At 40.8% G+C, this 27,970-nt stretch overlaps 1 protein-coding gene across 1 annotated transcript; it reads left to right on the top strand.

Moving 5' to 3' along the window:
- The first annotated feature begins 57 nt into the window (after positions 1-57).
- osbpl3b (oxysterol binding protein-like 3b) lies at positions 58-27,932 on the top strand. Its single transcript, XM_070834940.1, has 23 exons — positions 58-108; positions 10,962-11,113; positions 13,459-13,575; positions 14,261-14,314; positions 14,691-14,804; positions 15,049-15,213; positions 15,353-15,470; positions 16,415-16,518; positions 16,820-16,912; positions 17,002-17,161; positions 19,198-19,328; positions 19,977-20,072; positions 21,046-21,177; positions 21,876-21,969; positions 22,162-22,406; positions 23,688-23,825; positions 23,944-24,007; positions 24,098-24,176; positions 24,253-24,397; positions 25,921-26,065; positions 26,160-26,286; positions 26,798-26,920; positions 27,056-27,932. Exons 2-23 carry the CDS (start codon positions 11,018-11,020, stop codon positions 27,150-27,152), a joined length of 2,637 nt encoding a protein of 878 aa, XP_070691041.1. The 5' UTR covers positions 58-108; positions 10,962-11,017; the 3' UTR covers positions 27,153-27,932.
- The last annotated feature ends 38 nt before the right edge of the window (positions 27,933-27,970 follow it).

Here is a 27,970-nt window from a genome sequence, read left to right on the forward strand (position 1 = left end):
TGAGCCTGCAGTCCGAGGATCTCTTCGCCTGCTGCTGTCTGAAAAACCGACTCTTTCCAAAGATCCCTGCCCTCATCACCTGCAATTCACATCTGTAATTCAGTCAAGGTGAGTGCGGTTTTTTCTCTTTGGCAGGTAAAATTCAGTGGCCTTTTATTAGACAGTTTAATCTTTTACAACAACACAGTAAGTCGTTACGCAACTGAAATCATGACAGCTGAATTAGTTAAATTCATTTAAAAGTTACACTGCAGCGCCTGTTGTCTTGCTCCTGAAGGCAGCATGTAACAAACATTTAAATGCTTGGAAAGCTTTTCACTGAGACAAGGTCAACAGTAAACTACATTTGCTACCACGTCACTTTAAACACTGGGCTAAACTCATAAAATCATAACGTGATATATTCAATGAACACCAGTAGACCCTTTCAGTCTCCATGGTAACTCTGAGCCCCCCATCCTCTTCCTCCAGAAAAGTAAGTACAAGTTGAAGTCGACTGTCTCCATACAAACCTAATGTACACCTACCAATGAGTCTCTGTGGTAAGAGTGGCAAGTGATCAGGATAACAAGTCACAGTACAAAACTATGAATAATGTGCTCTCATGAGTGGCTGTGTCTCTCACACTGAGTGGATGTAGGTGTGTGAGATGATGATGTGAGTGCAGATAGGATCCATTTTCAGATGTAATCAGGGCTTGAGCTCATCATGTCATGATCACCGCACAGTGTTTGGAGACAAAATTATGGCAGAAAAATTGTGGATTTTGCAATATTTCTTTTACACATGAGAATATATATGCTAGTCATCAGCGCACCACACCTGATAATTAAAATGTTTATTAAAATTCCACATAATGATAGTGATTCTAATACTGAATATGGGGCCTGTGCCAAAACCTTCCAGTCAAATGTCTATAATCCTTAAAAAAGCTGATGGAGTCAAAGCTGTCTTGTTTGGTAAAATACTACTGTGGCACGCGCACAGAGTAGCTGTAATTTTCAGACTTACTCAGTGTTATCTCAGCTCTTTTAGGTGTTGTGTCAACAGTGCAACAGAGGAGGCTTTTCAGGAGCTGCTCGGGCCGTGTGTGTTTTGGAACATGGGTGAGTGGGTTGAATAGGGGCAACTGAGAGTTTCTGTAAAAAAAAGTCTGTCATGACACAAAGAAGCCCGTATCCTGCCCCAGATTGGTGAAGGGTAAAGTCACCTACACTGGGTAGAAGACTGGAGACTTTGCTTGTTGCCAATATGTTACTCCTGCAGGTTTCCTATCACACCCAAGTCTGTAATTGCAGTGTAGCACGGAGACTGGAGAGGGACAGGAATCAGTAGAATCTGTGGAATGTAGCAGAGGGGAAAAACACCCTTGTTTTTTTTTTCTGTACGATATATTCAGAATATATGTTTAAAACAACTTTGGGAGATTGCATTAAGATGAAGGTTTTTGTGTTGAGTCCTTAGATGGAGTGTTTGTGTAGTTTTCCAGCTCATCATATACTTCAGGAGTATACTGTCATATTGCAGAATACTGTGCAGATAGCTTGTCCAGTGCATTGATAATTACCAATCAATAATTCATTGATTAACTCCCTACTGAGATAGTTGAGGAGGATGTACATAGAGAATGTATTATAGAATGTATAGTAAATATTATAAGTCACACAGTAACTCGTGCAGCAGGGTCTGCTCCAAAGAGAAAAATATCAGGCCTACTCTTTTGAATATCCACCAAACAACAACTGAATAATGCAGGAAGTAGATAAATAGGACCTGCAGAGCAGCTGTTGTGAGCGTCTTGTGCATGTGGCAGGTGTTGCCTCTTTTTGTGTGGGCAGCAGGCCTGCATAAATAATTAGTGTGGTTTCATATGTAAACAGGTAGATGTGGTTTTAGGCATGCAGTGGAGAAACTGAAGTTTTTGACCATGTCTGCTTGTTCGTATGTTTCAAATTCAATTTGAAGGAATGTTTTTATTTGGTAAAAAACATATATAGTAGTCGCAGTACAAAAAAAGCCTGGGAAAAACAATTATATTACAGTTTCACTTGTGAATCTCAGATGGATGAGACCACTGTCTTGATGTTTTGTCTGTCTGATTGTTCCCTTTTCAAAGTCACCCGGACTATCTCAGTGATTTTTCTCCAGCCTCCTCCAGGTATCAGACAGGCTGAAGGAAGTTCAAAGACTGATTTCATAAGTCCCCCAGACTGCCAGATATCAGCATGAAATTTTAACAAGGCTCGCAGATACTTTTAACTTAAAAACAAAAGCTCACTCCACAAGCACAAACATGTTTTCACTGAACTCCTCCACACAGCCTGGGTCATTCTTTCAATTTGTAGGACTGAATAATTTAAAATGTATTTTGCAACCATCATGTATGGCACCTCTGATGTACATGAATAATGCAGGAAAATCATATTTTCAACTTACCTTTCACATTTTTACATTTGGACAAATGGTAACCAGTGGTCCCTCTATTTAAATTCTGCTAATGGGAAACAATTTTATTTTTCCGTCTGCACATGATCAGCATCATATCCCTGCTTGTTCTCACGACTGTAGTAGTAACATATTTTTGAGAAAGAGTTCCTTTACTTTCTAGTTTTGACAGTTTCACGCTAACTGATTAAGATGCTAGAGGCATGGCTCTCAGGATGGCGATGTCGCTCTAGTTCACCACTTCACCAGTTCACCACTTTGATCCAGATATCTTAACAGCTATTGGGTGGATTGCCATGAAATGTTCTATATTTTGTTTATGGTCCCCAGAGGATAAATCCTAATGACTTTGGTGGTCCCTTGACAGTTAATTTAGCGCCATTGTTAAGGACAAATTTTATTTTTCCCAATATTTTGGTTTATGACCAAATACCTGCAAAGGCGGTTACAATTGCATCACCCTTAACTGTGCTGTACGTTGTGTTTAGTAAGAATTAGTGAATATTAGCATGCTAACAGGCTAAACTAAGGTGGTGAAACCAGTAATTATAACCTGCTACACATCAGCATGTTCACATGCTTATTAAAGCAGCATGTAGCTCAAAGCACTGCTGTGCCTAAATACAGCCTCACAGGGCTGTTTGCATGGCTGTGGACTTTTCATCTTGTTGGTGTGCAGTGACAGCTTTCATGATCTCAATACCTCTGCATTAGAGAAAAAAACAATACCAGACACATTAAAAAGACAGTTTGTTAGCATATTTCAGTCTTAATGGCATTCCTGTGCATCTTTTTAACATGATTCAGTCAATAAAATCAAATAGGGGATAAATGGTGTTGTTACTCTGCAGTGAATTAGGTTAAGGCAGTAAAATAGGTCAATACAGCTCTACAAATAGGAAATGCAAACCAACTTTAAAGATTTGTGGGTGAGATGTGATCAACATTACAACTTTAACATCACATGCAGCAAATATTGCACCCCAAAGCAGTCAAACCACAAATACACAAACTTGTCAGAGATGATGATTCAGCGCTGCTTTTTGGAAGCTCCCAACCTCTTTGTCTCTTTGTGGAAGCAGTTTGAGTCAGCCTCTGGTGCAGTGACAGTCTAATTTCTGTGATATACTGTAACAGAGAAGGATTCGTGCTGTAGGCTCACCCATATTCCAGTACGGGGAGTTAGGAATGCTTTTTCTGATATGGCTGACAGAGCTCAGGCATGAAGTAAATCTCTCAAAATGTTACAGCTCTCCTCGGTTAGACAGTTTATCTGTCTGTACATAAATGGAAAGTAATGGAAGAAGATGCCATGTCTGAATATATCTGCACTTGAAGAACTTACACATTGCAGATTGTGGCTGTGCAGATGTTCTTTTTCAGTTTTCATGAAATTATACAGCATGCTAACAATGATGTGAACTCTCCCAATGTCATTAGCCTCTACTCTGGGCCAACACTGCTGCATTGATATGAGAGTAGAGGTGGAGATGCTGCAGTTGTGTCCTAATCAGAGCAGTGGTTGGGTCACAAACAGTATAATCTTTAATTTGGGAGAGCGCCAGCCTGATCGTACTGTCACGCACGCCACTGTGTGTGATGAGTATGCCAAGAGTACCATGAAGTTCAGCACATTTCTGCTTTGTCCCCCACTGTTTTGTCAATGAGTGTTGACAATGAGTACGCCGTGACTCTCCTCTGCATCCTAATGAATTGGCGTTGAGTTATGAGGCTGTCAGGCTCCCCCACGCTGTGAATATAACAAAGGAGGGGACCTCTGCCACACTCAGAGCAGAGAGGAGAAAGAAATGGAGATAGAAAGGCAGGATGGTGGTGGGGAGGGTGGGGTTGTGAGGATGTGGTTGATTAACAGGATGCGATGTGGCGTTGAGAGTGTGAAACAGCCTGTCATATGTCAGATAGTAGTACATGAATGAAATGACATGCTGTGCAGCAGGAAGTTATCGGCAAGGGACTCTATCGGTCTCTCCCTCATTTTTACAATCATTACAAGTCAGCAAATGTTTTCTCTGAGGGTAAATATCATGTGTAGAGAAGGCTTCAAACCTCATTTCATACTGATAGAAATGTGAGATTACAGATAGCGGAGAGAGATGGGCACGTTTTAAGCTCAGCCGCGTGAGCCTGGTTTTTGGAGTGGCTCCCTCTGGCCCTGGCAACCTCTCACCGCAGCGCCTTAAGCAGATCAGGCATTACCATCTGTGTGTCCCTTTCAGAGAAGGTGTGGCTGCACACACACACACAGACGCGGGCTGGCAAACACTACCCCGCTTGGTCAAGAGGTGTACTAATGAATAATAGATCTCACATTGGGATGGGGCCAGTTTTGTCTCTGTGTCAGCCTCTGGACTAGTCGCTTGCTGGGTTGCTTGAAGTATATATTTTAAGAAAGAAACACTTGTCCACGTCTCTGTGGTGTCCTGATTCTGAAGATGGATTTAAGAGGAGAGATTTTTTGCCCTTCTCCTAGTTCCACTGCTCAGGTCTTTTGGGGAAAGCATATAGGGCAGAAGTAATGGCTGGAGAAAGATGAATTACTGCACCTGATAAAAGTGACCTTTGGGATTTAACGGTCTATTGCGCAATTGCAGATGTTCTACCCACCATAACAACTCTTCAGACTTTGATAAGAAGCTGATTCAGACTGAGCCGGTAGTCATCTGCTATCAGATTTGAATTGCTTGTCTTTCTATCCTATGTCGTCCCCCAGCCAGAGCCCGGACTGTAGACTGTGTGTAATATTTCATTTTCAAGTGCTCAGACTGACAGTTTCTGAAAGATAAAAAAACTGACAGCTCAAAGCTTGTGAGTTTCAAACACCTTAGACTATTAAAGCTTTAGTTTTACATTTTAGGAAATAAACTTTTTGGCTTTCTTTCAGAGAGTTAGAGGAGAAAATTAATACCACTCTCGTGTCTGTGGGATGAAGATAAAGCCACAGGCAGCAGCCTAGCTTAGCTTAGCTTAGCATAAACAGCTAGCATGGTTCTGTCATGAGGTAATAAAATCTGCCAACCATCACCTCTAAAGCTCACCCATTGAAAAATGATATGACTTTTGTTTAATCTGAATAAAAACTTAAGTTTAGCTGGCTGTTTCCTCCTTTGTCTTTATGCTAAATTAAGCGACCCAGCTGCTGGCTTCATAGCCTATTTAACAAACAGAGTCGTATCAATCTTCTCTTACTCTGAACATGGCAAATAATGGTATTTTCAAAAATATCGAAACAACTATTGTAAATACTAGCGACAGATACATTATATAAGCCTGTAACCACTGTCAAAGTCAATAAATGTGCATATTAAAAATTATAATGCAGTAAATTACTATAATCTCTGCGTCACCATTTATTTCACTGCGGCAATGAGAGAACATTGGTTACTGCTGATTTCTGGACCCACCCTTTCCTTTGCCTCTTTTAAGTCAGGGTTTCCCTTCCCCTTCCAAGAGAAGAGTTGTTCTGCATTTCAATAATGAAATAACAAAGACTAAGTGGGTTCATTTCACCAGGGTAATGCCCAGATGTAATGAGATTACTGTTATTAAAGTTGTAACTTTTAGATGCAGCAAATGAGAGCTCATTGTGCCTCCTTTGGTGCCAATGACTGTGATGTTTCCAAAGCAAACAGGAAGAATAATCTGTGTGCTCACGACAAACCAGTTTCTGATGAGTTTATCCTACAAAGCACTGTACTGTTAAAGACAATCAAATATTAAGTGAGAGATTTGGTTTATCAAGATGGATGATGGACCAGCAGCATTCGGGAACAGGTGAAGTACTCTGATTTTGCTTTGTCACCAAAGAGCTTTGTATTTAGAGGGATGGTCTGTCACTGACTGGCTGGTGGACAGCAGAGATAAGGCGGTTACCACAGCACCATGGTAGGTGTTTGGTGAACACAGAGGTTTGTTTTGTCTGTAGGCTGATTATTCTAGAGAGACCAGAGAGAAGCGTAGAGCTGGTTGTCCTGGAGCAATTTTAAATCAACATTGATTTTTCTTCAATTTAGATTATTCTGTTTCATCAACCCAATCCGACTCAGTTCAACGTGAGCAGCCATTCTTCTTATCTAATAGAATAAAAAGTGCTTTCTTATATATTTATAGTCCATGCTGCGGCTTTGTTTGCTTCATACATAAACATAGACTATTTCATAAGCATAGCCCTCATAAACATGGAGCGACTGCTTTTCATGAGTTGGAAATGAAATATAATTCAACTCTCACAGCTGGGTTTTGCATATGAAATGTTATTTAAGAGATTATGTAAAACCACTAAGTTTTTAAAGGTTATCTAAATATCATCTTATCAACTTGGGAAAAGTCACCATTCTATCTTTATTTTAAGACGACGCATTTTTCACCTGGGGCCATGCCTGCCTCTCAGGCACTCTTTCTCTCACTTGTCATTACTGAACGCCAGCGGTATTGAGGCTCTCAAGGCTTTAACTCTCACTAGTTTCACTTCATATTTCTGAGCGCTACCTCTGGGTTTGTGATTCCAACCCAACTTATTTGAATTGCTGTGGTGCATCAGAATGCACTGTCATTTCTTGCAACCGTGAATCTCTTTCCTAAGAAAGCTGTACTGTCGGGGAGGGGGAGCAACCATGAGATGTTTATTCTGGTGAGTCACATCCTAATGATGCCTGATAGCCTGTTACGCTTGTCAGCCCTTTGGCAGACTCTGGAGATAGTGAGGGGACAGAGGAACATCTGCAACATGAACTGCAGAATGTAATGGAGGGCTTTCAGCTTCTGTCAATCTAGTTAGTGCAGCTTAAAAGGACATTAAGCCATCTATAACTTCAACTAAGATCTAGAGCTGACCAAGGATTTGCTGACAGTTCTCTGGTACGCCCTGAATTAACAAAGCTAGGAGAGTTTGTGTTCGGACAACGTGATTTTTACTTATCACATATTGAAATTTCATGATTTATTGTTATAAGAATATGCTTGCTGTCGAGCATCCTAGGTTACATGTATATGTAACAGTACAGGTTACATGACTGACTTACGATATTTCCCTCTGGACCAAAGTGGTGGACCAACCGACCATGAGACGGACATCATCATTCACAGAGCCCTACAAAATTATTATGTTTGCCATGATACTTTGAAACTGCTTCCCCAAAGAAATTTTAAATAACACCATATGGATTTTCTCAATGTAATCTTTTTATCTACACTCCAAGGGCCAGATGGAGGTTCTCCAGTAAGAATCCTGCTAAATTTTAAGCTCCTGCTAGTTGCACATCTGCCTCCTCAAAGTGTTACACTGGTTTCTCATTATAGATCATTTGCAGGTACCATCCACCCACACTTTACTGGAATATTCAAGAGATGTCTGTCACCTCTCCACATAAATCAGTTGGCCTTTTGTGTGGCCTTCTTTCTGAAGAAGATCTGTGTGTATATCTGTTCCTTTAACAAAGAGATAGCGTGGTAAAGCATGGCCTGCAAACTTGCCAGTAATGATTTACATGAGTGAATATATTATACTACAAATAGAATGGACTTTAGTTTGCTTGTCACTCAGGGAAATTACACCATTACTGCAACAACTTCATAGATGTATAATAATGATACATCTGTGGTATTTCTCTTTAGTTTTTATCCAGACCAGAATAATTTTCTGTGATCACCTCTGCATAATGTATTTGTATTGACAAAAATTCTCATTTGAACAAAAGACTAAAATGCAGCAGTGAGCGGCACCTATTTTTAATTATATTCAATTTGATAAAAGTGTCTGCTTCCATTAGAGTAATAGTCTCAATCCAAAAACCATGTATTTGTACATATTTGTGTGTGTGTGTGTGTGTGTGTCTATCTTTTTGTGTTCATGCATTCATACATGAAAGGGAGGCCGTCTTGATGACAGTAGGACTTTCCCTGTGGCCTGTGTCTATCTTTTGTTCTCAGTAGCTGTCAGTGCTCATGTGATCCCCTCTGTTTCTATGAACCAACACACTCAGCACGCCCGCCTGTCATCATCCCCCGTTTCACCAAGCTCTGGTCTCAGGCCTGACTGCTCTGCTCATTAGCATGAGCCACAACCACTTACAGTAGACTTACATTGTCTTCATGTTAGACCACAGTGTCTACTTTTTCTCATATTTTCTTATCTGTATTTTTCACTCTGTAAATGACAGCAACAGCTGTCAAGTGAGGTAAAAATCCATACCAACCCCTGCTCTGAAATCTAATAACAGTTTTATTGCAATCACTTACTGCATTTCTTCATTGCCACCAAAGAGCATGTGCTCTTCAAGGAGAAAGGGTAATTACTGGGCCTGTGACGTCTAACACTGCTGTCACCCCGATGAAAGGCAGAGAAGTGGTGCTGTTGTATCAGATGAAAGGGTGCCGTGAAGGGTGACAGTATGACAGACCTGTGCGTTGCTGGTGTGAGCTGGGGAGAGTGGATGAATAAATCAAGAGGAGGAGATGGAGAGGAAGCATTGGACTGATAGATGCATACTGTAAATGGGCTCATTTAGTGTCTCATATCATGGCTGTCTGTAGCTTAGTTTGTCTCAGTCCTGGTTTGGTTAGATGCATTCAGCCATAATTGAGCTGGCAGTGTATAAGACGTGCTGTCCTACTGTTGGGGTCCTCTTTTTGTGTGTCCTGCCACTTTGATCCATTGTTGTGGCTGAATTTGGGCGCCACGCTCCGCCCGTGGAAACCGCGGCCTGTGGTCCACACGCAGAGCGGTGGTGTAGGCTTGGCCAAAGGACGGAGGTTTCAGGTGACCACGCTTTTGTCTTTCCAACACGAGAGGCTGTGGCCATTATGCAGCACAACGCTTGCGGATTCAGAGCAGGTAATGTGATTAACCTTGCTGCTGCCTCAAAGTGGTTGTCAACACGTTGCGTGTCTGATTCAGTCCGAGATGGTGTATGATAATCCAGTGATTTTCACTGAAAGAAAGAAAATGGTTCTTAGCATTACTTTCTAGGTTTTTAAACCACAGTCTTCATCAGCAGATGTAGTGGTTGCAGTTGTAATTTATTTCAGTCCTTAATAACAAAAAATGTCAAACATGTTAAAACTCTTGGGTCTTTGGGTTCACTATGTTCCTTTACATTTCATAGATAAAATGATCAATAGATTCATTGAAAAAAAAGTGTGTGGGGGGTATTTTACAAAAATAATCGTTAGTTGCAGCCCTAATATCAGTTTGATTATTTTATGTAGGATGTTGCATACATTTGCCATATCGACAGTTTACCCCACATGGGAAAAATATTCTTAATAACATTGTAGACCTAAATACTTGAGTATATATATTCTTATGTAGGCCCAACTAAAGCTAGGGGAAAACACATTAATACTAATTAAAAAAAGATCAAAATATAATCATGACCTTGTCCCTTGGACAGAAACTGACAGATGGTCATTTAATATGGCGATGAAGTCAAACTCAATGGTCCAAAAACTCAGGACTGCCATACGTCCTCAGTAAAGCTAAACTAATGACCTGCTGCTTGTTCCCATGTGGGCCAACTTGATTTAACACATTGTTCCAGGTTGTTGTTCATCTTTACTGTGACAACTGTCGGTCCCAGTGCATTAGCCAAATGTGGTTCTGTGTGCTGACGTGGTAGAACAGGCACATAATGTTAATTAGTCTGTGTGAAGTGTGGCATTTCCCGAAGAGGCCCATTTATTTTCACACCGCTGAAGTGATTATATTACATTTCACTAATGATCTCACATCTCGCTCCATCTTTACATGTAACGCTTGTGTTTCATTCCCTCATCACAGAGCTGTCTGTATATTGAGACCAGCCAACACTCAGTGTCATAAAGCTTCAGTGAACAGAATCACTTATATTGAAAATGAGTGTTCATGATTGGTGGGAAGTAAATAAGTACTTTTACTCAAGCACTGTTCTTTAGTACAAGTTTGAGGAGCTAATTCATTTTCTGTCCATTAACTACTTGATTAATCATATAAAACCTTGTAGAAGGGCCATTTGGATTATGTCAACTTCTGATACTCAGGTACATTTTGCTGATAATAGTTCTGCAGTTTTCCTTAAGTAAACTTCTGAAGGACATTTGCTTGTATAGCAGTACTTTTACACTGAGTTATTACTACTTTTACCTAGGTCTAACTGCATCTTACAACACTGCTGTACATATATACTTCTATTGGGTGCTTTGGATTCATATGACCCTTAAATGCTGACAGTCCATCATTCTCTGTAAGTGTAAGATATGAATTATTTAAACTTGTGGTCTCTTCACTTGCAGGCCAATTTATGTCCTCCTGTTTTGTCTGTCGATTCCATTTGCTGATCTTGAGAACTCTTCTGTGCTTTTCTCATTACATCCCATTTTCCGCTACACAAAGATGGAAAAAAAAAAACAATCACTCTAAATAACCTAATGCATTTTTCAGTGACATGGGACTTAAAAGCCTTTTAAAGGGCTTGTCCTTTTTTCTCTCCACCTGACCCCATCTCCACCCCTTCTTCCCTCAGTAGAGGAATGTTCCTGGTACTCCAGCCATAGCTTGCACTGGCCGGTCTGCAGCGAGATGGGCTCAGAGGAGCGCAGCTCAACCATGTCACAGAAGATATCTTCCCTGTCACGCAGCAACAGCAGCTCCTCGTCCAAGCATGACAGCCGACAGGTAACACACACCAGCTAAAGACACTGTAGGACTTCACTGTCGCACATCCCTTACAAACATTAGGCTACTACATCATGTGCTGTTAGCTGGTTAAACGAAACTCTGCAAATACGTGACTCCTACAGATCATTTCCTCAGTATCATGCATGGGCAAAGTTTGGACTATTTGCTTCTTCACATTTTTTTTTCCAAAAAAGCATCTGCTGGTCCTCAGGCATTTCTCTATGTCGTGGGAGGAGATGACCTGACAGTAAATGCCTCAACCGCACAAACTTTTGGTAATAGGTCCTGTGGTTTTCTCAGATATTCTAGCATGGCCATTTGGCTCTTTATAAATGCAAGCCCAAGGAGACGGCCTCGTCTGTTTATTTTATATCTTCGGCAGCATCGACTAAATGATGCCAACTTCAGAAAGTTGGCTGCATTTTTCTATTAGAGAGTTTCCATCACTGCTTCAGTCTCAGACCACAATATTTTCTCCAAATGTGGATGAGATAGAGTTCTCTAAATAGATAAAATGCAACTCCCTCAAATGTATTTCTCTCACACACAAATTAGTGAAGATATTAGCACCATGAACAAACTGTTGTCGCATTTGCCTCAAGCATATATTTGCAGGCAGCAGACTCATTCATTTTTCATTACCTGCAACAGCTTTTCCACCTGGAAATTAAAGTGAAATAGTAAATGTAAGTAATGAAGTTTCTATCAAGTGCTGCCCACAGGACACACAAGACACTAGTGGACCATCACTTAGAGTAACAACAGAGACAGGGAGAGAAAAAGTGTTTTCATTAGCAATGAACATCTGAACAAACAAATAAATATCTAGAAGTATCTGTGTCTGACTTGACACTTCAGAATTGGTTCAGAACTTCAGAAAAAGTTACTTTTTATTGATTTTTCATACAATTTTGCATTAGCTGACCCTCAAAGGTTGCTCAAATGCTGCTGGGCAGGGCAAAACAAATACATATAAAACTGTACGTTTTGTTCATTTGTTCATTCTTCACACAAACCACCTTAAAGCTGCAGCAGCACTATGTTGGACAGCTTTGGAATTATTCTTGATTTGCATTTTCTTATGCTGAGAGCTATCCCTGCATGCACACGTCTTCTTGTCAGTTGTGTCACTGCTTTCTCTCCAGAAGTGTCTCATGACCTTGAAGAAAAGTGCTCAGGCAGTATGTGACAATGACTCACTATGTGACTCTGTCAGAGAGAGTTGTGACGAGCGCTCAGGGACAGTGAAAGAGCAAACCACAAGCCACGCCTTCTCCATCCCCCAACCCCCTACAGAAATGAGGGTTTATTTTAGACGGCCTCACTGCCTCTCTGACTGATACAGCTTGTTTGGTCTGAACTGTTATATACTGGAACAGTCAGGGACACGCTGAAGATAACAGAGTCACCTCAAAGCTCTGCCAAGTCCCCAAAGTCCCTCTGGATAGCTGTGACGTGAACATCATTTGTACTTGACTTTTTGGCCCACTGGGAATTAATGAAGTTTAAGCTATAATCCACTTGTGCTCCTCTTCTCCACAAGTGCAGAAGAGATAGTGCAAATAAAATTTTTTCTAATTTATTTTTGTACGTCTTTGAAGTTTGAAGACGACCCCAGTTTCTGTTAAAAATGTCTCCAAACCCAAACCAAGACAACAAGGTAGGGAGTATTACTTGTAGTAGCACTTATGTAGTAGCAGTACTTATGACAAGTAGCCTCAGTTAAGTATCCTGTTAGATTCATCATAATTGTTGACAAATTTTCTCTTGTGTAGCTAATTGATTAATTTACTGATTGTTTCAGCACTAATATAATCTAAAGGCCATATAATCTGTAAATCACAAATGACGCAATACTCTTTGTGTCCACAAAGATATTACATAACACTCTGTTTATACTCTTTAGTCTGCCGTCCTGGTATACTCACTCCTGAAGTACATGACAGAGTCATGTGGATTAGTCGGTGATGAAATATCATCTTAATCTCTGTATTTGCAGGGGATTTGGTTCTAATCTCAGTCAGGAAATGATTATTGTGAAGAGTGAGATTAGGTAGGTAAGCTAATTTTGCAAATGGGACCATGAGGTGAAAGTAGTCCGTAAATCTCCACACTTGACATCAAACCTCGTAGGGCCGTATTTTCCTCCAGCAATGAGACTCACCTGTCCCGCTCCCACAGCCTCCTACTGACTGACTGAGAGGACGAAAATCTAAACAAGCATCAGCAGCCAAAAATTACAATACGCTTCTGACTCAGACGCTGACTCTGATTTTTGTTTGTGCACAAGTTGAGCGTCTGTCTCTCATCTCAGAGCGCTTATAAACCATCTGTGCCCACAGGACAGCTGGGAAATTGTGGAGGGCCTACGTGGAGGTGTCAGCAATGTCCTGGAGCCCCAGAAACAGGAGGGCTACATGCTAAAGAGGAGAAAGTGGCCCATGAAAGGCTGGCATAAGGTACAACACCTGCAAGGTCCTCAATTGACCCACGTTACTGTGCATTTACTAATCTCTCAGAGTGTTAGACTTCATGATGTATTTTTAGACACACTTGACAACTGAGCGTCATTTCCATTTCCCGGTTTTGCCCCACATTTTCCAGGTTCCTTCTGCAGAAAAATCTGCTGACATGACTTATTTGTGTTTTAAACTAATTGAATTATCTTATTCGGTAGGTGATTTCACCCACAGAGGAGTCACATGTGACCTGGGTTAGTGTCTGTTCAGGCTCTGTCTAAAAGCTTTCACTGGGATGATATTGCCTAGACTTGGTGTTCCTCTCAGATGCATTAGCTGATGGCCTGTTGCTTAATAGAGTGGTATACATTTAGTATTGACTTACAGTGGGAGCTTTTCAGGTCTTTGTGCTTTCAACAGTCTGATTCTGGTCATGTGGAGTAAAAGCACCAAGAGTCGTAAAAGATTTGCAACAGAGTGAGAGGAGGAGTAATAGAGGCAGACAAGATGCAAGACAAGAGTCCGGGATGACAAACATCTCACTGCAGAGACATTAACAACATACATTAACGAGAGGCTGTCAAGATCGCAGAGTCATAGCAGTGACTTCAGACTTGCTGTCAGGGATGATCCATATCATCTCGGCTGCATCTCATTCACTCATTGTTCTCCTGTCTCCCTACAGAGGTACTTTTTCTTGGACAAGGGCATCCTGAAGTATGGCAAGTGCAGTGCTGATGTGAGTACAAAAGGCTGCTGGCTACATGCTCTGTGGACTTGTCAGTTACAGAAGATTACAAAGGACACTTTGTGTCTTTTGTAATGTTCTCTGGCTTTCTTTCCTAAAATATCTATCTGTGCCAGTAGATACAAAAGGCCCTCATTGCCTCACAATCTCATTATGATTGATTGGAATCACATGGTGCATTTTAGCTGCCAATCTACATAATTATATATTAGATATGCAGAGGCTCTACTTGGCCAGGACTCAACCAATAAAAGCATTATTATTGCCGCTTTAAACACAGAATAGTTCATTTAATAACTGAACAGCATCCTGTTGCATCTGTATTATCCCATCCAATATACTCATAACATTGTGTGTTGACTTGCAGATTGAGAAAGGGAAACTGCATGGCTGCATTGACGTGGGTCTCTCAGTCATGGCCATTAAGAAGAAAGCCAAGTGCATCGATCTTGACGCTGAGGAAAACATCTATCACCTGAAGGTAAACCACAAGGCTGCTGAATGTAAATCATTCCCCACTGATTTACAGGAAGTGAGGTTTAACATATATTATTCAGATTATTCCCTTTTGAATCCTGAGATAGAAGCAAACATTAAAATGACTTTGAAATAATCCCATGTGTTTTATATGGGTGAGAGTAACAGTCCTAGTGTGTGTTTTTCCACCTTTACACCTCCTTCACCTTACTTGTCCTTGATTTCTGATTGTGGTATCTGCTCTGTAGATTAAGTCACAGGAGCTGTTTGATGAATGGGTGTCCAAGCTGCGCCACCATCGGCTCTATCGGCAAAATGAGATTGCCATGTACCCTAACGAGAAGTCCTTCTACTATCCCTATTACCCCTCCCCCAACTCCCCTAGCATGGCTGAGAGTGCCTCCATCCGAAAGGTAAACATGGGCTCGACACAGCGGCGCTCTGTCACTGAAATCTAAAGTAGGAGTGGAAAACTCGAAACTTGCTAAATGCTGTTTACTCCAGGAAGCTAATTGTAATTGAACTGACCTTTGGATGTGTTTGCTGTTGCAGTGCATGTCTATACGCAGACAGTCCACAGTGCATTCTGCAGGAGCCTTCCCTTTAAGCTGCAACAGTAAGGTAGCAGCCTGGCTCCAGTCATCTGATGACATGGACAAGTGCTCCAAAGGTGAGACAGTGGAGCTGTCCCTTGTGATTTGTGGAGCTTCTCGAAACAGTCTCGACACTCAGTAGTTCCTGGTGCGCTTCTTACTTCTTTTGTCGACTTTATACCATTTTATCCAACTTTGCCCCTGTTGTGTTATTTGTTTTCAAAGCAGGATGTTAAAAGGTTAAGCTGAGATTTGGTAGTCAGCTTGCTAAGAAGCCACTGGATAAATATTGGTTGGATCTTGGATTTCCATCATGAGATAATTTGCACCTTTATTTAAGCAATGGGATGCATTCTTGTGCTTATAAATATATGACGATTTTGTTAGAAAAAAAAAATAAACATAAACCCACATAGAGGTAGCAGCTACAAGGCTGGTGAATTATTCAGTGTTTGGGAAGGTTTGTGTTCTACTTAGAGCCTCCAAGTTAGAGTAGAGTTGCCAAAGACAGTAAGAGAGGCAGATCTGGCCCTAGTGAGTCCAGCTTTTTCATTTGTCAAATGTTTCAGTTCCAATAAATCTGTCTGCCTGCTGTCTTTTTTGCCAGTAAGAAAGGACTGGCATGCTGGTGTTGTTGTTTATGGAGCAAAGAAGCTGTTGATTACTAATAAACTGTTTGTGTCATTAAGTTTCTGATGATGTGCCCTTTCAACAAATCTACCAGTTGTGAAGAGAGAAGTTACAGTAGTTCAGATTGCCACTTATTTAGTCATTCCTCATTAAAATTTGTTTATAAGTGGCCTAAATGAACTCTTTCACCCCATCAAAGAAGGACTGGTTAGCACAGTTAACCAGCCATCTGGATGGAAAGTTAGGGAATGTCAGCCCTTTTTACAATCTGGGTCTGTACTTAGACCTCCTTCTTTTTCTTCTTCTTCTCCGTATCGCTTTCTTGTGATCTCTTCTCACCTCTTAACTTTTTTTTTTATCTTAACTTGGATCTTTTTCCTTCTCCCCACAGATTTGTCAGTCTGTGAGGCTTACCTGCTGGAGCTCAGCCACCTGCTTCAGAGCATGGAAGTCCTCCACCGCACCTATTCTGCTCCATCTATCCAGGCGCTGCAGGTCAGCACTTTATTTCCTTTCACTTTACCATACAGAGCAGGTTTGTTCATCACAGTGTGCGATTCAAGACTAAGCCTGAGAAAATCTGTATTAAATTAACTATCTGAGCACATCTAAAATACTAGATGACTCAGAACTGTTATGTCTTTTATCATTTCCCTCCACCAATATTTTTTGTTGCCCTCAAGTCATTTACTACTAAATATAGACTGCCAGTGATGAAAACATTTCCTATGAAAAGCCTTTCATAAAACAAAAAAATACTGCCTCAACCATCAGTATCTTCCCTCATGTTCACTAGGCATCCACATTTGACAGCCCCAAGAAAGAAAAGAGACTTCCAAGGAAATGGCGCACTAAAAACTACAACAAAGATGTCAAAACAACTCTGCAGGTACTCAGTTTGACAATGAAGTGTGATCATACCAAACCCTTTTTTTAGTATAAGTCCCTCCAAGCTCTTCGACTCACGCTCTTGTGTAGGTACCCAGCTGCATCTCCTCTGGCTCCATCCGTCTCCATGCCTCTAACCCCAACCTCTCCACCGCTGCGCTCGGAAATGACAAGGCCGACCCCGAATCCCTGGACTCCACTTTTGACGTGGCCAAGCTGCAGGAGGACTTCTGCCGTGTTGCCACCAACTGTGAGTGAAATATTACATTAATTACCATTTCGATTTTTATTAAGGACATCTTAACAAATTCTAGATATTAAACATATTTGTATAAATTGAGAAAAACTCCACCAGTGTACATTTTTCATATGCCTGCTCTACTTCTGATAACTCTGTCTGCCTGCTGTCTTATTTGCATGTAAGATAGGACTGGCATGGTGGTGTTGTTTGTAACAAATGGAAATGACAATGGTGGAGCCATGGCAGCTGTTAATTACTGATACACGGTTTGTCTCAGTTCTCATTAATTAGGATTCTGATGATGTGCCCTCTTAGTGTTTCCCGTAGCTGCTACTACGTGAGAAGTTTATATTTGCTGAACCACAGAGCTTGGAAAATAGAGGTCTTAATTAGTTTTCTGCCACTCCTCATTGACATTTACAGTGGGACAGTATTTAGTCAGCCACCAATTGTGCAAGTTCTCCCACTTAAAAAGATGAGGTCTGTAATTTTCATCATAGGTATACCTCAACTATGAGGTATACTATTTAAAGAATTTATTTGCAAATTATGGTAGAAAATAAGTATTTGGTCAATAACAAAAGTTCATCTCAGTATTTTGTTATATACCCTTTGTTGGCAATGACAGAGGTCAAACGTTTTCTGTAAGTCTTCACAAGGTTTTCACACACTGTTCCTGGTATTTTGGCCCATTCCAAGTTGAGTTTTTACCAAAAAACTTTTTTTTTTTTTACTATTTTGGTTTCATCTGACCATATGACATTCTCCCAGTCCTCTTCTGGATCATCCAAATGCTCTCTAGCAAACTTCAGACGGGCCTGGACATGTACTGGCTTAAGCAGGGGGACACGTCTGGCACTGCAGGATTTGAGTCCCTGGCGGCGTAGTGTGTTACTGATGGTAGCCTTTGTTACTTTGGTCCCAGCTCTCTGCAGGTCATTCACTAGGTCCCCCCCTGTGGTTCTGGGATTTTTGCTCACCGTTCTTGTGATCATTTTGACCCCACGGGGTGAGATCTTGCGTGGAGCCCCAGATTGAGGGAGATTATCAGTGGTCTTGTATGTCTTCCATTTTCTAATAATTGCTCCCATAGTTGATTTCTTCACACCAAGCTGCTTACCTATTGCAGATTCAGTCTTCCCAGCCTGGTGCAGGTCTACAGTTTTGTTTCTGGTGTCCTTTGACAGCTCTTTGGTCTTGGCCATAGTGGAGTTTGGAGTGTGACTGTTTGAGGTTGTGGACAGGTGTCTTTTATACTGATAACGAGTTCAAACAGGTGCCATTAATACAGGTAATGAGTGGAGGACAGAGGAGCCTCTTAAAGAAGAAGTTACAGGTCTGTGAGAGCCAGAAATCTTGCTTGTTTGTAGGTGACCAAATACTTATTTTACTGAGGAATTTACCAATTAATTCATTAAAAATCCTACAATGTGATTTCCTGGATTCTTTCCCTCCATTCTGTCTCTCATAGTTGAAGTGTACCTATGATGAAAATTACAGGCCTCTCTCATCTTTTTAAGTGGGAGAACTTGCACAATTGGTGGCTGACTAAATACTTTTTTGCCCCACTGTATATTCATATTTGCAATGCTTGACATGTTATATGAATTATGTTTTACGTAGTGGCATCACAATTTCAACTTTTTCTCTAAAATGGGTTTTATAGTTGTGCTAGGAAACAGCTGTTAATTCTGCTGTCATTTAAATCAGTAAAATTTATGCACATCGAAAATTATGAAGCTAAGGCTGTGCGATGGTTGTAATCTAATACAGTGATGCATTGATTTTACCAGCGCTTTCAATAATGCACTGTAGCTTCCCAAGAACTGATTATGAAGTGCGTGGTAAAATGAATGTCATAAAACAAAAATTGTGACTTGCTGAGCGATAGGAGATAATCAAAATTTCACACTTGTTCCACTTCATTTGAAGCGTAGTGTGATAACTTGTCTCTGGATCTAGTGTGAGCGGATGTGGCATTGCTGTGAAATAAATACGAATTGGTTTGCCGGTAAAGCTCCCCTCTTTTTCTCTTGTTGCTGCAGTGCATGCGACCATGAAGTCAGCCCTGAGTTCACTGACATCTGAGAGAGAGAGATTAAAACAATGCGTGGACCACGAAACATGCCCCCCTACCTCACCACAGGTTGTTGGTTTGAAGAATGCACTGGCAACGGTACGTGAAATAACACACACTCACATACAGACACAATAATGTTATCAGCCAGTAGAAATAGGTTAGGCATTCCACTTTCTGTTAGACTGTTACACTGATGTCGTGTCCTCCCACACCACTTGTCAGGCGTGACACATCGAGCCTTTTAGAGGGATTACAGGCCGCTGGTGTGATGTCTGCCCACCTGAACAAAACCATGTTCAACAGTCATGTTTCCTTTGGCTGCTGCCTCCCACCCAGACATTTTTTCTACCCTCCATCTTTTGGTTACACACGTTCGTTGTTATGCTGACTTTTTTTGTGGCATCCGAACTTCTGTGCGCTCTACGCCAACACATATCTTTGACTTTAAGCACCCTACCGGGTGTTAGCTTTTCTTCCTGATTACTCAGCTTCTACCTACTCTACCTCACATAGAGTCAGTAATGAGTGACTAATGTAGTTTGGACTCCTGTGGCTTCTTGTCGGTTATCTGCAGTGATAGCACATACAAATGCCTTTGTGACATAAATGGCGTGTTTACATCCTGATTTTGAGACCGTTTAACACACTTTGAGATGGAAATTAGGTCAGAGTTTATTCAGTTCAAGTCACTATTGGTTGGGTGTGTTGGATATAAAAAAATGTTGATGCTGGTTATTTTTCCAGGCTTTAACCCAGAACTCTGAGCTGAGAGAGCGCCTGTGCAAGATTCACGCTGAGTCCCACATCGTAGAGCCCACAATAATAAATCTCACTGCCCCTGTGCAGGTGGGTGTAGGAATTCAGTGACTCTGCTCCCTTTCCCCCACCATCATGATGATTGTTATTATCTCCGCTTTTATTTTCATCCCACCCAGTCTAGAATTTACCACAGAATGAATGAGCTGTCCTTTCCTTCTCTTCCAGATTCAACAAATGTTGTTCTCCTCTCACCCCCTCACTCGACACTTAGTTTTATAACGATAATGACTGTAAAAAAGTGAACATCATTTTCTTCACTACACATTTTTTCTGGGAACACTGCCCCCTCAAATAAGATGTATTTCCACTGTCTGCTGTGATAAAGTGCATCCTCTCAGTCCTGTGATTGTGTGCACATGTCTCACTATTGCACAGCTCAGAGGAAGACCTTTAAACTACCTGCCACATTCTAAAGGAAGCTCTTTGCTCGCCTAATCAGATTAGCTGACCGGAGAGTGTGAGCTGATCTATTTAATCGTTTCCCTGGTAATTTGCTTAACACATAGTTCAAAACTAATGCATCTCCTTTGAGATTATCTCCAGGCTAATTAACAGTAGATGATAGAGGGGCATGCTCACTTCCATGTGTAGTTCTGTGGAAAATATTTCATATTTGAGTTGTTTTCAGAAGGATTATAAGAATATTGTAGCAGAATCCTTCCTTTACACATGTTCATTCTGATATACACGAGCCTGCTGCTGTGTATCAGAAAGAAAGAGACTCCACACATTATGCTGCATAATAGTAGCATCTGTGTTTTAAGGGTTATTCCCACCTCTTCAGTAACACATATTGTGACACCCCATAATATAGATGACTGTTTTTCAATATATTACACATGAAATTTCTATGTGTTGTGATGCTCTTCTTATTCACACACTGTGATTTTTGTATTCTGAATTACCCTGTGATTGCCACCGCTCTTGGCTATGATGGTGTTGCCCTTTTCTTGTTCTTAATTATAGCTGTGAACACTGTGTCTCCTAGAAACAGGATTCTGTCGATGAATCCCGTCCCCTCGTACACCAAGTGTCCAACGAGAGCAGAGCTTCAATCACAGAGTCTTTGTCTGAGTTCTTTGATGCACAGGAAGTTCTGCTGTCTGCTAGTTCCTCTGAAAATGAGGTAAATGTGAAAGCTAAACTGTTACCATTTGCAGCCATACTGATTTTCAGAATTAGCCAGTGGCATAAACTTTCAACACTGATGTTTAGGGCTGCATAATGGAATTATCTAGCATGGGAACCTGATGAATCGTGTTTTCTGTTGACATTTGGAGTATTTTATATTGTTTACAACCAAAACTTTGATGCGTTCATTAGAAGAGCAGGATTATAAAAGACAGAGAAATTTAATTCAGACGGTTGGGTCCAAAACAAAATTACCACCAGAGGTTCTTAATTGATTTATTTCATCCATTCTGGTTGCAAAATGTGTTCAGCTTTTAAGCATATTGTGACAATTCAGTTCTGTTCTATTGAAAAGAGAAAAGCAGAATCCTAAAGTGTTAAAGCTACGTTATTATTGAGCGTGTCATAAATCAAGTCTGGCCTCTCCCCTTCCTTCAGTGTTCTTGCTGCACGCCTGATCAGACAGCAGCTGGAGCAGAAGCTATGTGAAAATGAAAGCTAATTACTTTAATCTAAAAATACAGCAACCTGAAGTGTAAATTTGTCACCAGGTCCTAAGAGACCATTCATCTCCAACGAATTAGATCTTCTGCTGATGTGACAGGATGTTGAAAGACACCTGCCCAGTCCCTTTGTGCAGGTGCTATTAAAAATATATCTGTCTTCTATTGGCTAAAGTTTGGTCTTTTTTAGGCATCAGAGGATGACTCATACATTAGTGACATTAGTGACAACATTTCCATGGACAACTTCAGCAACGAGACAGAAAGTGAGAGACCAAACTCAGGTAAACTTTGGGACAAAGAGCTATGGGACACATACTGTGGGGAAAATGTAAATACAGTAGTGGCCTCAGTGCAGTTTTATAGATTCAGTCACAAATGTCATCTTTGTACTAGTATTGCAATTACTTAATTTCCATTTTTGTGAGTTGCGTTCACCACACAAAGAGCTGACCTCTTATACCATCTGTTCCCAGGCTCTGTGGAGGAGGGCACCGTCCTTTGGCAGCGTAGATCCTGCCTGCCTTCGCCCAGCCCCAACAACAGCACCATCAGCCTGTGGAACATCCTCAGGAACAACATCGGCAAAGACTTGTCCAAAGTGGCGATGCCTGTGCAACTTAATGAGCCGCTCAATACCCTGCAGAGACTATGTGAAGAGCTGGAGTACAGTGAGCTGCTTGACAGGGCTGCTAACACACAGGACCCTTGTGAACGCATGGTGAGATGGCAAATTCACTGTTTCAGTGTGTGGGCAGAGTCTTTTTTTGCTCAGATCACATGTTCACTTTCAGCACTTAATGGGGCTCTCCCGACAGGAGCAGTTGCCACTGGTGAAGCTCGTCTGGTAGTCTCTCAAAAGTTTTTTAGATTTGTTAAAACAGAAACCAGTAATTGGATTTTTTTTGCCACTAGAAATGAAGGAAACCTCTTCATCACATTGAGAAAGAGCCAAGTTTAGATTAGAGAGTTAAAAATAGTGGCTTACTTTAGTTCAACACTTTGAGAAATAAGCTTTTTCACTTTGTGGCCAAGAGTTAGATGAGAAGACTGATGCCATATCTACCAGGAGACAGTTAGCTTGGTTTAGCATAGAGACTGGAAACAAAGCAGCTATTTTTCTCTGAGCTTTTTCTCTTTCTCTAGAGCTGACATGTAGGTTGACATGTTTTCATGTAACTTTTGCAAGGAAATGGAATGAGTGTGTGTCCCAAAACTATCAAATTATGGTTTAACTGTGATGCCGGAAGCCAGTAAAGTGTACAAAAAGACTTGTATAATATTTATTACAAGCATAGCCTGACAGTTACAGCCGGATGAGGTAAATTTATGTGACTAATAAGCATGATTCTAGGAGCCAGAATTTACACGTTACTTATTGCTGGCTGTTATTCCTCTGGACTCTGCCTGCTGGCAGAGGTATTGTCCAGTGCTAGAGCTTGTGCCAGCTCTGCTTATTACTCTCCATGTGGGAGAAACCCCAATCTCCATCTTTAGATTTCCAGCAGGAAGATGGCAGGATCCTGCCTCTTTCACTGTCTTTTTAGTCTTTTGTGTATTCGTCTTTGGAGCGATAGAGTTTGGCGGTTAAAGTTTGTTCCTTTTTGTGTGGGAGGTGTAGAGATAAAGCCTGTGGAGTCGCCTATAAATGATAGATTAAAAGCAGCTGAAGTTGGTGTCAGCCCCAATCTGTGGTCTCCCGTTATGATGGACAAGTAATTATCAGTGCTCTCTTGACTTAACGCAGCTAGTGGAGGAGTATTCAGCCAGTTTCTCAGCTCATTACAGTAAAATGGAGAGGGAATTAGAACTGCAGACAATCAGAATGGGATTTGACACACACTATAAACCAATGATATATGACACATTAAACCAATGATAAAGATCAGATAGTCTGAAGGTCTGAAGGTTTTCACAAGATGAATGTATCACAGTTTTTTGCTCCAAATCAGTTAAGGTGACTCAGTCTGTAATGAAAATGTACTGGTTTATCTTTGTGCAGGTGTACATGGCTACGTTCGTTGTATCAGGGTACGCATCCAGCTACTATAGGACTGGGGGAAAGCCTTTCAACCCTGTCCTGGGAGAGACGTACGAATGTGACCGGCCAGATAAAGGCTTACGATTTGTTGCAGAGCAGGTATGCGTGAATCTCAGTTTCTGTGCTATCAACAATTTCACAATCACAGTATTCTAATAATAATGCTATGAAAGCCTTCATTGAATCAGTTGACTAACTCAGACGTTTACATGATCAGGTCAGTCATCACCCACCTGTCTCAGCTTGCCATGCAGAGTCTAAAAACTTCATCTTCTGGCAAGGTAGTGGAATATAGAAAATGTTCAGTGTTTGTAAAGATGTCAATAGTGGCTGATTGTCCAAGATGAATGTTTTCCTGAATTATTTTGTAGATGTGAGGTGTAAGAACAAGTTCTGGGGGAAGTCGATGGAGATTGTTCCTGTTGGTACCACTCATGTAACTCTGCCACGGTGAGTCTCTACTCACGTTTTATAGAACAGGACAGACAAACATATATGAATGTTGCTTTTAATTCCGTTTGTGTAGATTTGGAGACCACTACGAGTGGAACAAGGTGACGTCCTGCATCCACAACATTCTCAGTGGACAGCGCTGGATTGAGCACTATGGGGAGATCTCCATCAGAAACTCCAGCAGTGATATTTGTCAGTGCAAGATCACTTTTGTTAAGGTGAGACAAACGTGCAAAGAAAATGCGTGAAAAAGCTGTGTTCTGGGTTGCAGCCATCTTGATAACGCTCACTACCACCGCTAACATTTTCTAATGCCTCAATCACTCTTTGAGGACCCAGGGCCTCTCATTATAAATAAATAAAACAGTATTATTGATTTTGTTAATGTGACGTTTAAGTCTGAATTATGCTTCTCTTCAAGGTCCTGCAAGGCATGAGGTGTTTATTTGTGAAGGCCTTTTCAAACACAAAGGCTGTTCAAAGTGTAGTTGCATTAAATGTCTCATTTATGGTTCAGTGTATGATTTGACCTTTGACTGTACTAGTGTTTTCACAACTACAGATGGATTTACAATCTACTGTCAAGGATTCATTATATATCCAAAGTAATAATGTTTATGTTCACTTTCGGTCAGCGAGCAACAGTTGGGGTGAAGTTAAAGCTGCAGTAGATGATTTTAATTTCATTACACTTTTGATTGAAACAGCTAATGTTGACACTGGTGCATGTCACTGGTACTTCTGTAGCAAAAGCAACAACTGTAAACCACAGAGTAACCACAAGTTGTACAGAGTCGCTGTGAATAGCTAGCTACATGCTAGCTAACCCTGATTGGTTGTTTGATTCAGACCAGGTCTAGTTTTTTAAAAACTGAATACAAAGGAACGAGCGCTCACAGATGCATATTTTCAAAATTTCAATTAAAGGAAATTCCCTACTGCAGCTTTAAAATTAGGATTTAAAAAATAACCAGTCTTATCATCAGTGAAATGCAGAATATTGATTAATTAATTTTTTTACTAATCTATCAACAAACACGCTGGCTCTGGAAACATGGCAGCCCAAATAGACCAATAAGAGTAACATTTCTGAAAAATCACCACTGTGAGATCCACTACATAGCTACAAAACTGATGTCAAACATGCATACCACCTCCAGTGAAATTTATCCAATAATGTAAATTATAGTGATTCACAAGCCACAGTATATTCTTCATACTGTGGCACTCTCTTATTTTGCTGTCTCTCATTCGCTATATGTTTGTGTTGGTAGATATCCCTCTGTGAACCCCAGGGGGTTTGATCAAAATAACCTCCAAGCAGTAAAAAGGCATTTTTTCATACATTCATATAGTTAACACTGTAGTCTTCACTCATTAGCCCCTAAACCATCCAAACAGATCGCGCTCCTCCCCTGAACAGTAAGAACCCCTCAATGTTTTCGATGTTTGATGTATGGAAGCCTTTACTGAGAGGCGAAGGTTAATTGCTTTAGCGTGCGCCCATTTGAAAGACCTCCTGGAGCTGTGCAGGATATCAAGTCAAGACATGTCAGAAGTCATTAAACATCCCCATGTCTCATTAAACACACCAACCCAGCAACACACACAGATGAGGATGATTTACACAACAGCAACATCTGCTGACAGCAAGAGGATATTATCATGATCTGTGTATTGTCTTATATTTAAGACAAGGAGTTACCGATTGTTCTCCTCCAACTGTCTCTTCTTTTTGCAGGCGAAATACTGGAATTCAAGTGTGAATGAGGTGGAGGGAACTATCACAGATAATAAAGGGAAGGTCATCCACAGGCTCTTCGGCAAATGGAACGAAGGAGTTTTCTGTGGAGACCCGCCCTCAGCCACATGCATCTGGAGAGCAAGTATGACAGGTTTATTTCATAAAAATGCAATGAAAGTCTTTTACAACGCTATGACAGTATTTGATGCAGGGGGTGGTATTTGTGTGCAATGTAGGTGCGATGCCAGTAGACCATGAGCAGTACTACGGTTTCACTAAGTTTGCTATTGAACTGAACGAGCTGGACCCTTCCCTCAAATTGCTGCTACCACCCACTGACACCAGACTACGTGTGGACCAAAGGTAAGACAACATAAGTGAAACAAACATCAGCGTATCAACGTGCACTGAAGTGATGAGGTTATTGATGCCTTTCAATAACCCGATTCCTCAAACATCCTGTAAAAGATGTAGACAAACCTGGTTAAAACTGTTTTTAACCAGTTTTCTGGTGCTGTTATTTTTACTAGAAAATGATCACAGATGTGATATGTTGAATATCTGAGCAACACACTTTTTATAATCTGTCATCATCAGTAAGTAACTGAAGAGGCTTCCAGATTAATCAAACTAATTTTAGCTCAAGGTTAAAACATTTTAAAGTCGGTAAACGTCGCCATCAAAGTAAAAAAAATGACGCTGTTTCTAATCTTTCAATATTCTGACGTATTTGTTTTCCTATTTATCTGTAATTAAATTATGTTTCTGTAATGATGCAAAACCAAGCAACATAAGTGAAGATTAAGTTTGCATGTATTGAAGATTAATGTTTCATCTTGTCTGCATAATGAATGTGTGTGTGTCTCGCTGTCAGACTGCTGGAGGAGGGGAACTTGGAGGCTGCAGAGGAGCAGAAACAGAGGATTGAGCAGCTGCAGAGAGAGAGGCGGAGACTCCTGGAGGAGACGAACATGACACATCAGCCTAAATTCTTCAGGTAACCTCAAAAATACAGAAAGAATATCGAGAAAGTCGTTTATGGTGAAGTGAGCATGTCACACTTTCAATTCCAACTCACTCAGTTAGCTTTCACACTGTTCATCGCTGTCTGGCTTTTCTACTGCCTCCACAGGAAGTCAAAGAATGATACCTGGGTGAGCAACAACACTTACTGGGAGCTGAGGAAGGACCCTGACTTCACCCACATAGAGTTTCCTAAGTTGTGGTGACCCCTGAACTGCACATCACACACATTTTGACCTGCACAGTCTCTACTGTGATCCAGGCTGGTTCTGGTGATGTCTGTATTCCAGTCTTACCATCCGCATTCAGTGCTGGTCTTCTTTTTTGCAGTTCATCAAAGTTATTGCCTTAATAGCAAGTGCTTATATAAGTTGTGTAAACATGTTTATGCAAAGATATTATGAGAATGTTGATACATTTTGGCAAATTTTTGCCATGATTTCACCTGATATGTTACACTATATCACTCAAACTGAAAAAGGAAAACTACTTGGTATAAAGGATGACAGATCCGTATCATATCCAGTCTACACTAGCTTCTCAACAACTGGTCACTTTAGCTGTCGTCTTATCATGGACATTCTCTACCTCTGAGATAAACTAGCCTTGATATGCCATTGATTAAATGTACACGTGATATTTATTCTGCACCTGCCTGATGCCTTACTCGTTGTTTAATTTATTTTTGTTGCATCATGAGATGTTTTAAAAAAAAACACGTGTTTTGTAAGGAATTCTTCAGAACAAATGAGAATTGTTCAAATGATCTTTAAATCCTTACTCAGCTTTCTTTTTTCGGTCTCATAACAGTAATTACAGCTTTTTGCTATGACTGTGTGAATGATTGTGTGTAACCATGAGCAGCAGTAGCATCTATCAAATCCAGCCATTTTTCTCTCTGTCCATTGCACCGTTGTCTACCTGGACCCTGGGCTTTGGGACCAAAAGTGTCCAAAACTAAAAATGCTCCATGAGCTCAAATAAAATCTCTGATGCTTTCTTTTTGTGGAGTCTTTTGTGACTG

The sequence above is a fragment of the Pempheris klunzingeri genome, chromosome 8 (genome assembly GCF_042242105.1).
Source record: "Pempheris klunzingeri isolate RE-2024b chromosome 8, fPemKlu1.hap1, whole genome shotgun sequence".
NCBI classification, from domain to species: domain Eukaryota; kingdom Metazoa; phylum Chordata; class Actinopteri; order Acropomatiformes; family Pempheridae; genus Pempheris; species Pempheris klunzingeri.

Coding starts and splice junctions, on each gene's coding strand:
- osbpl3b (XM_070834940.1), top strand. CDS start 11,018: ATGGGCTCAGAGGAGCGCAGCTCAACCATGTCACAGAAGATATCTTCC. Junction 23,826..23,943: donor TACGATTTGTTGCAGAGCAG/GTATGCGTGAAT, acceptor TTACATGATCAG/GTCAGTCATCACCCACCTGT. Junction 24,008..24,097: donor AAACTTCATCTTCTGGCAAG/GTAGTGGAATAT, acceptor ATTATTTTGTAG/ATGTGAGGTGTAAGAACAAG.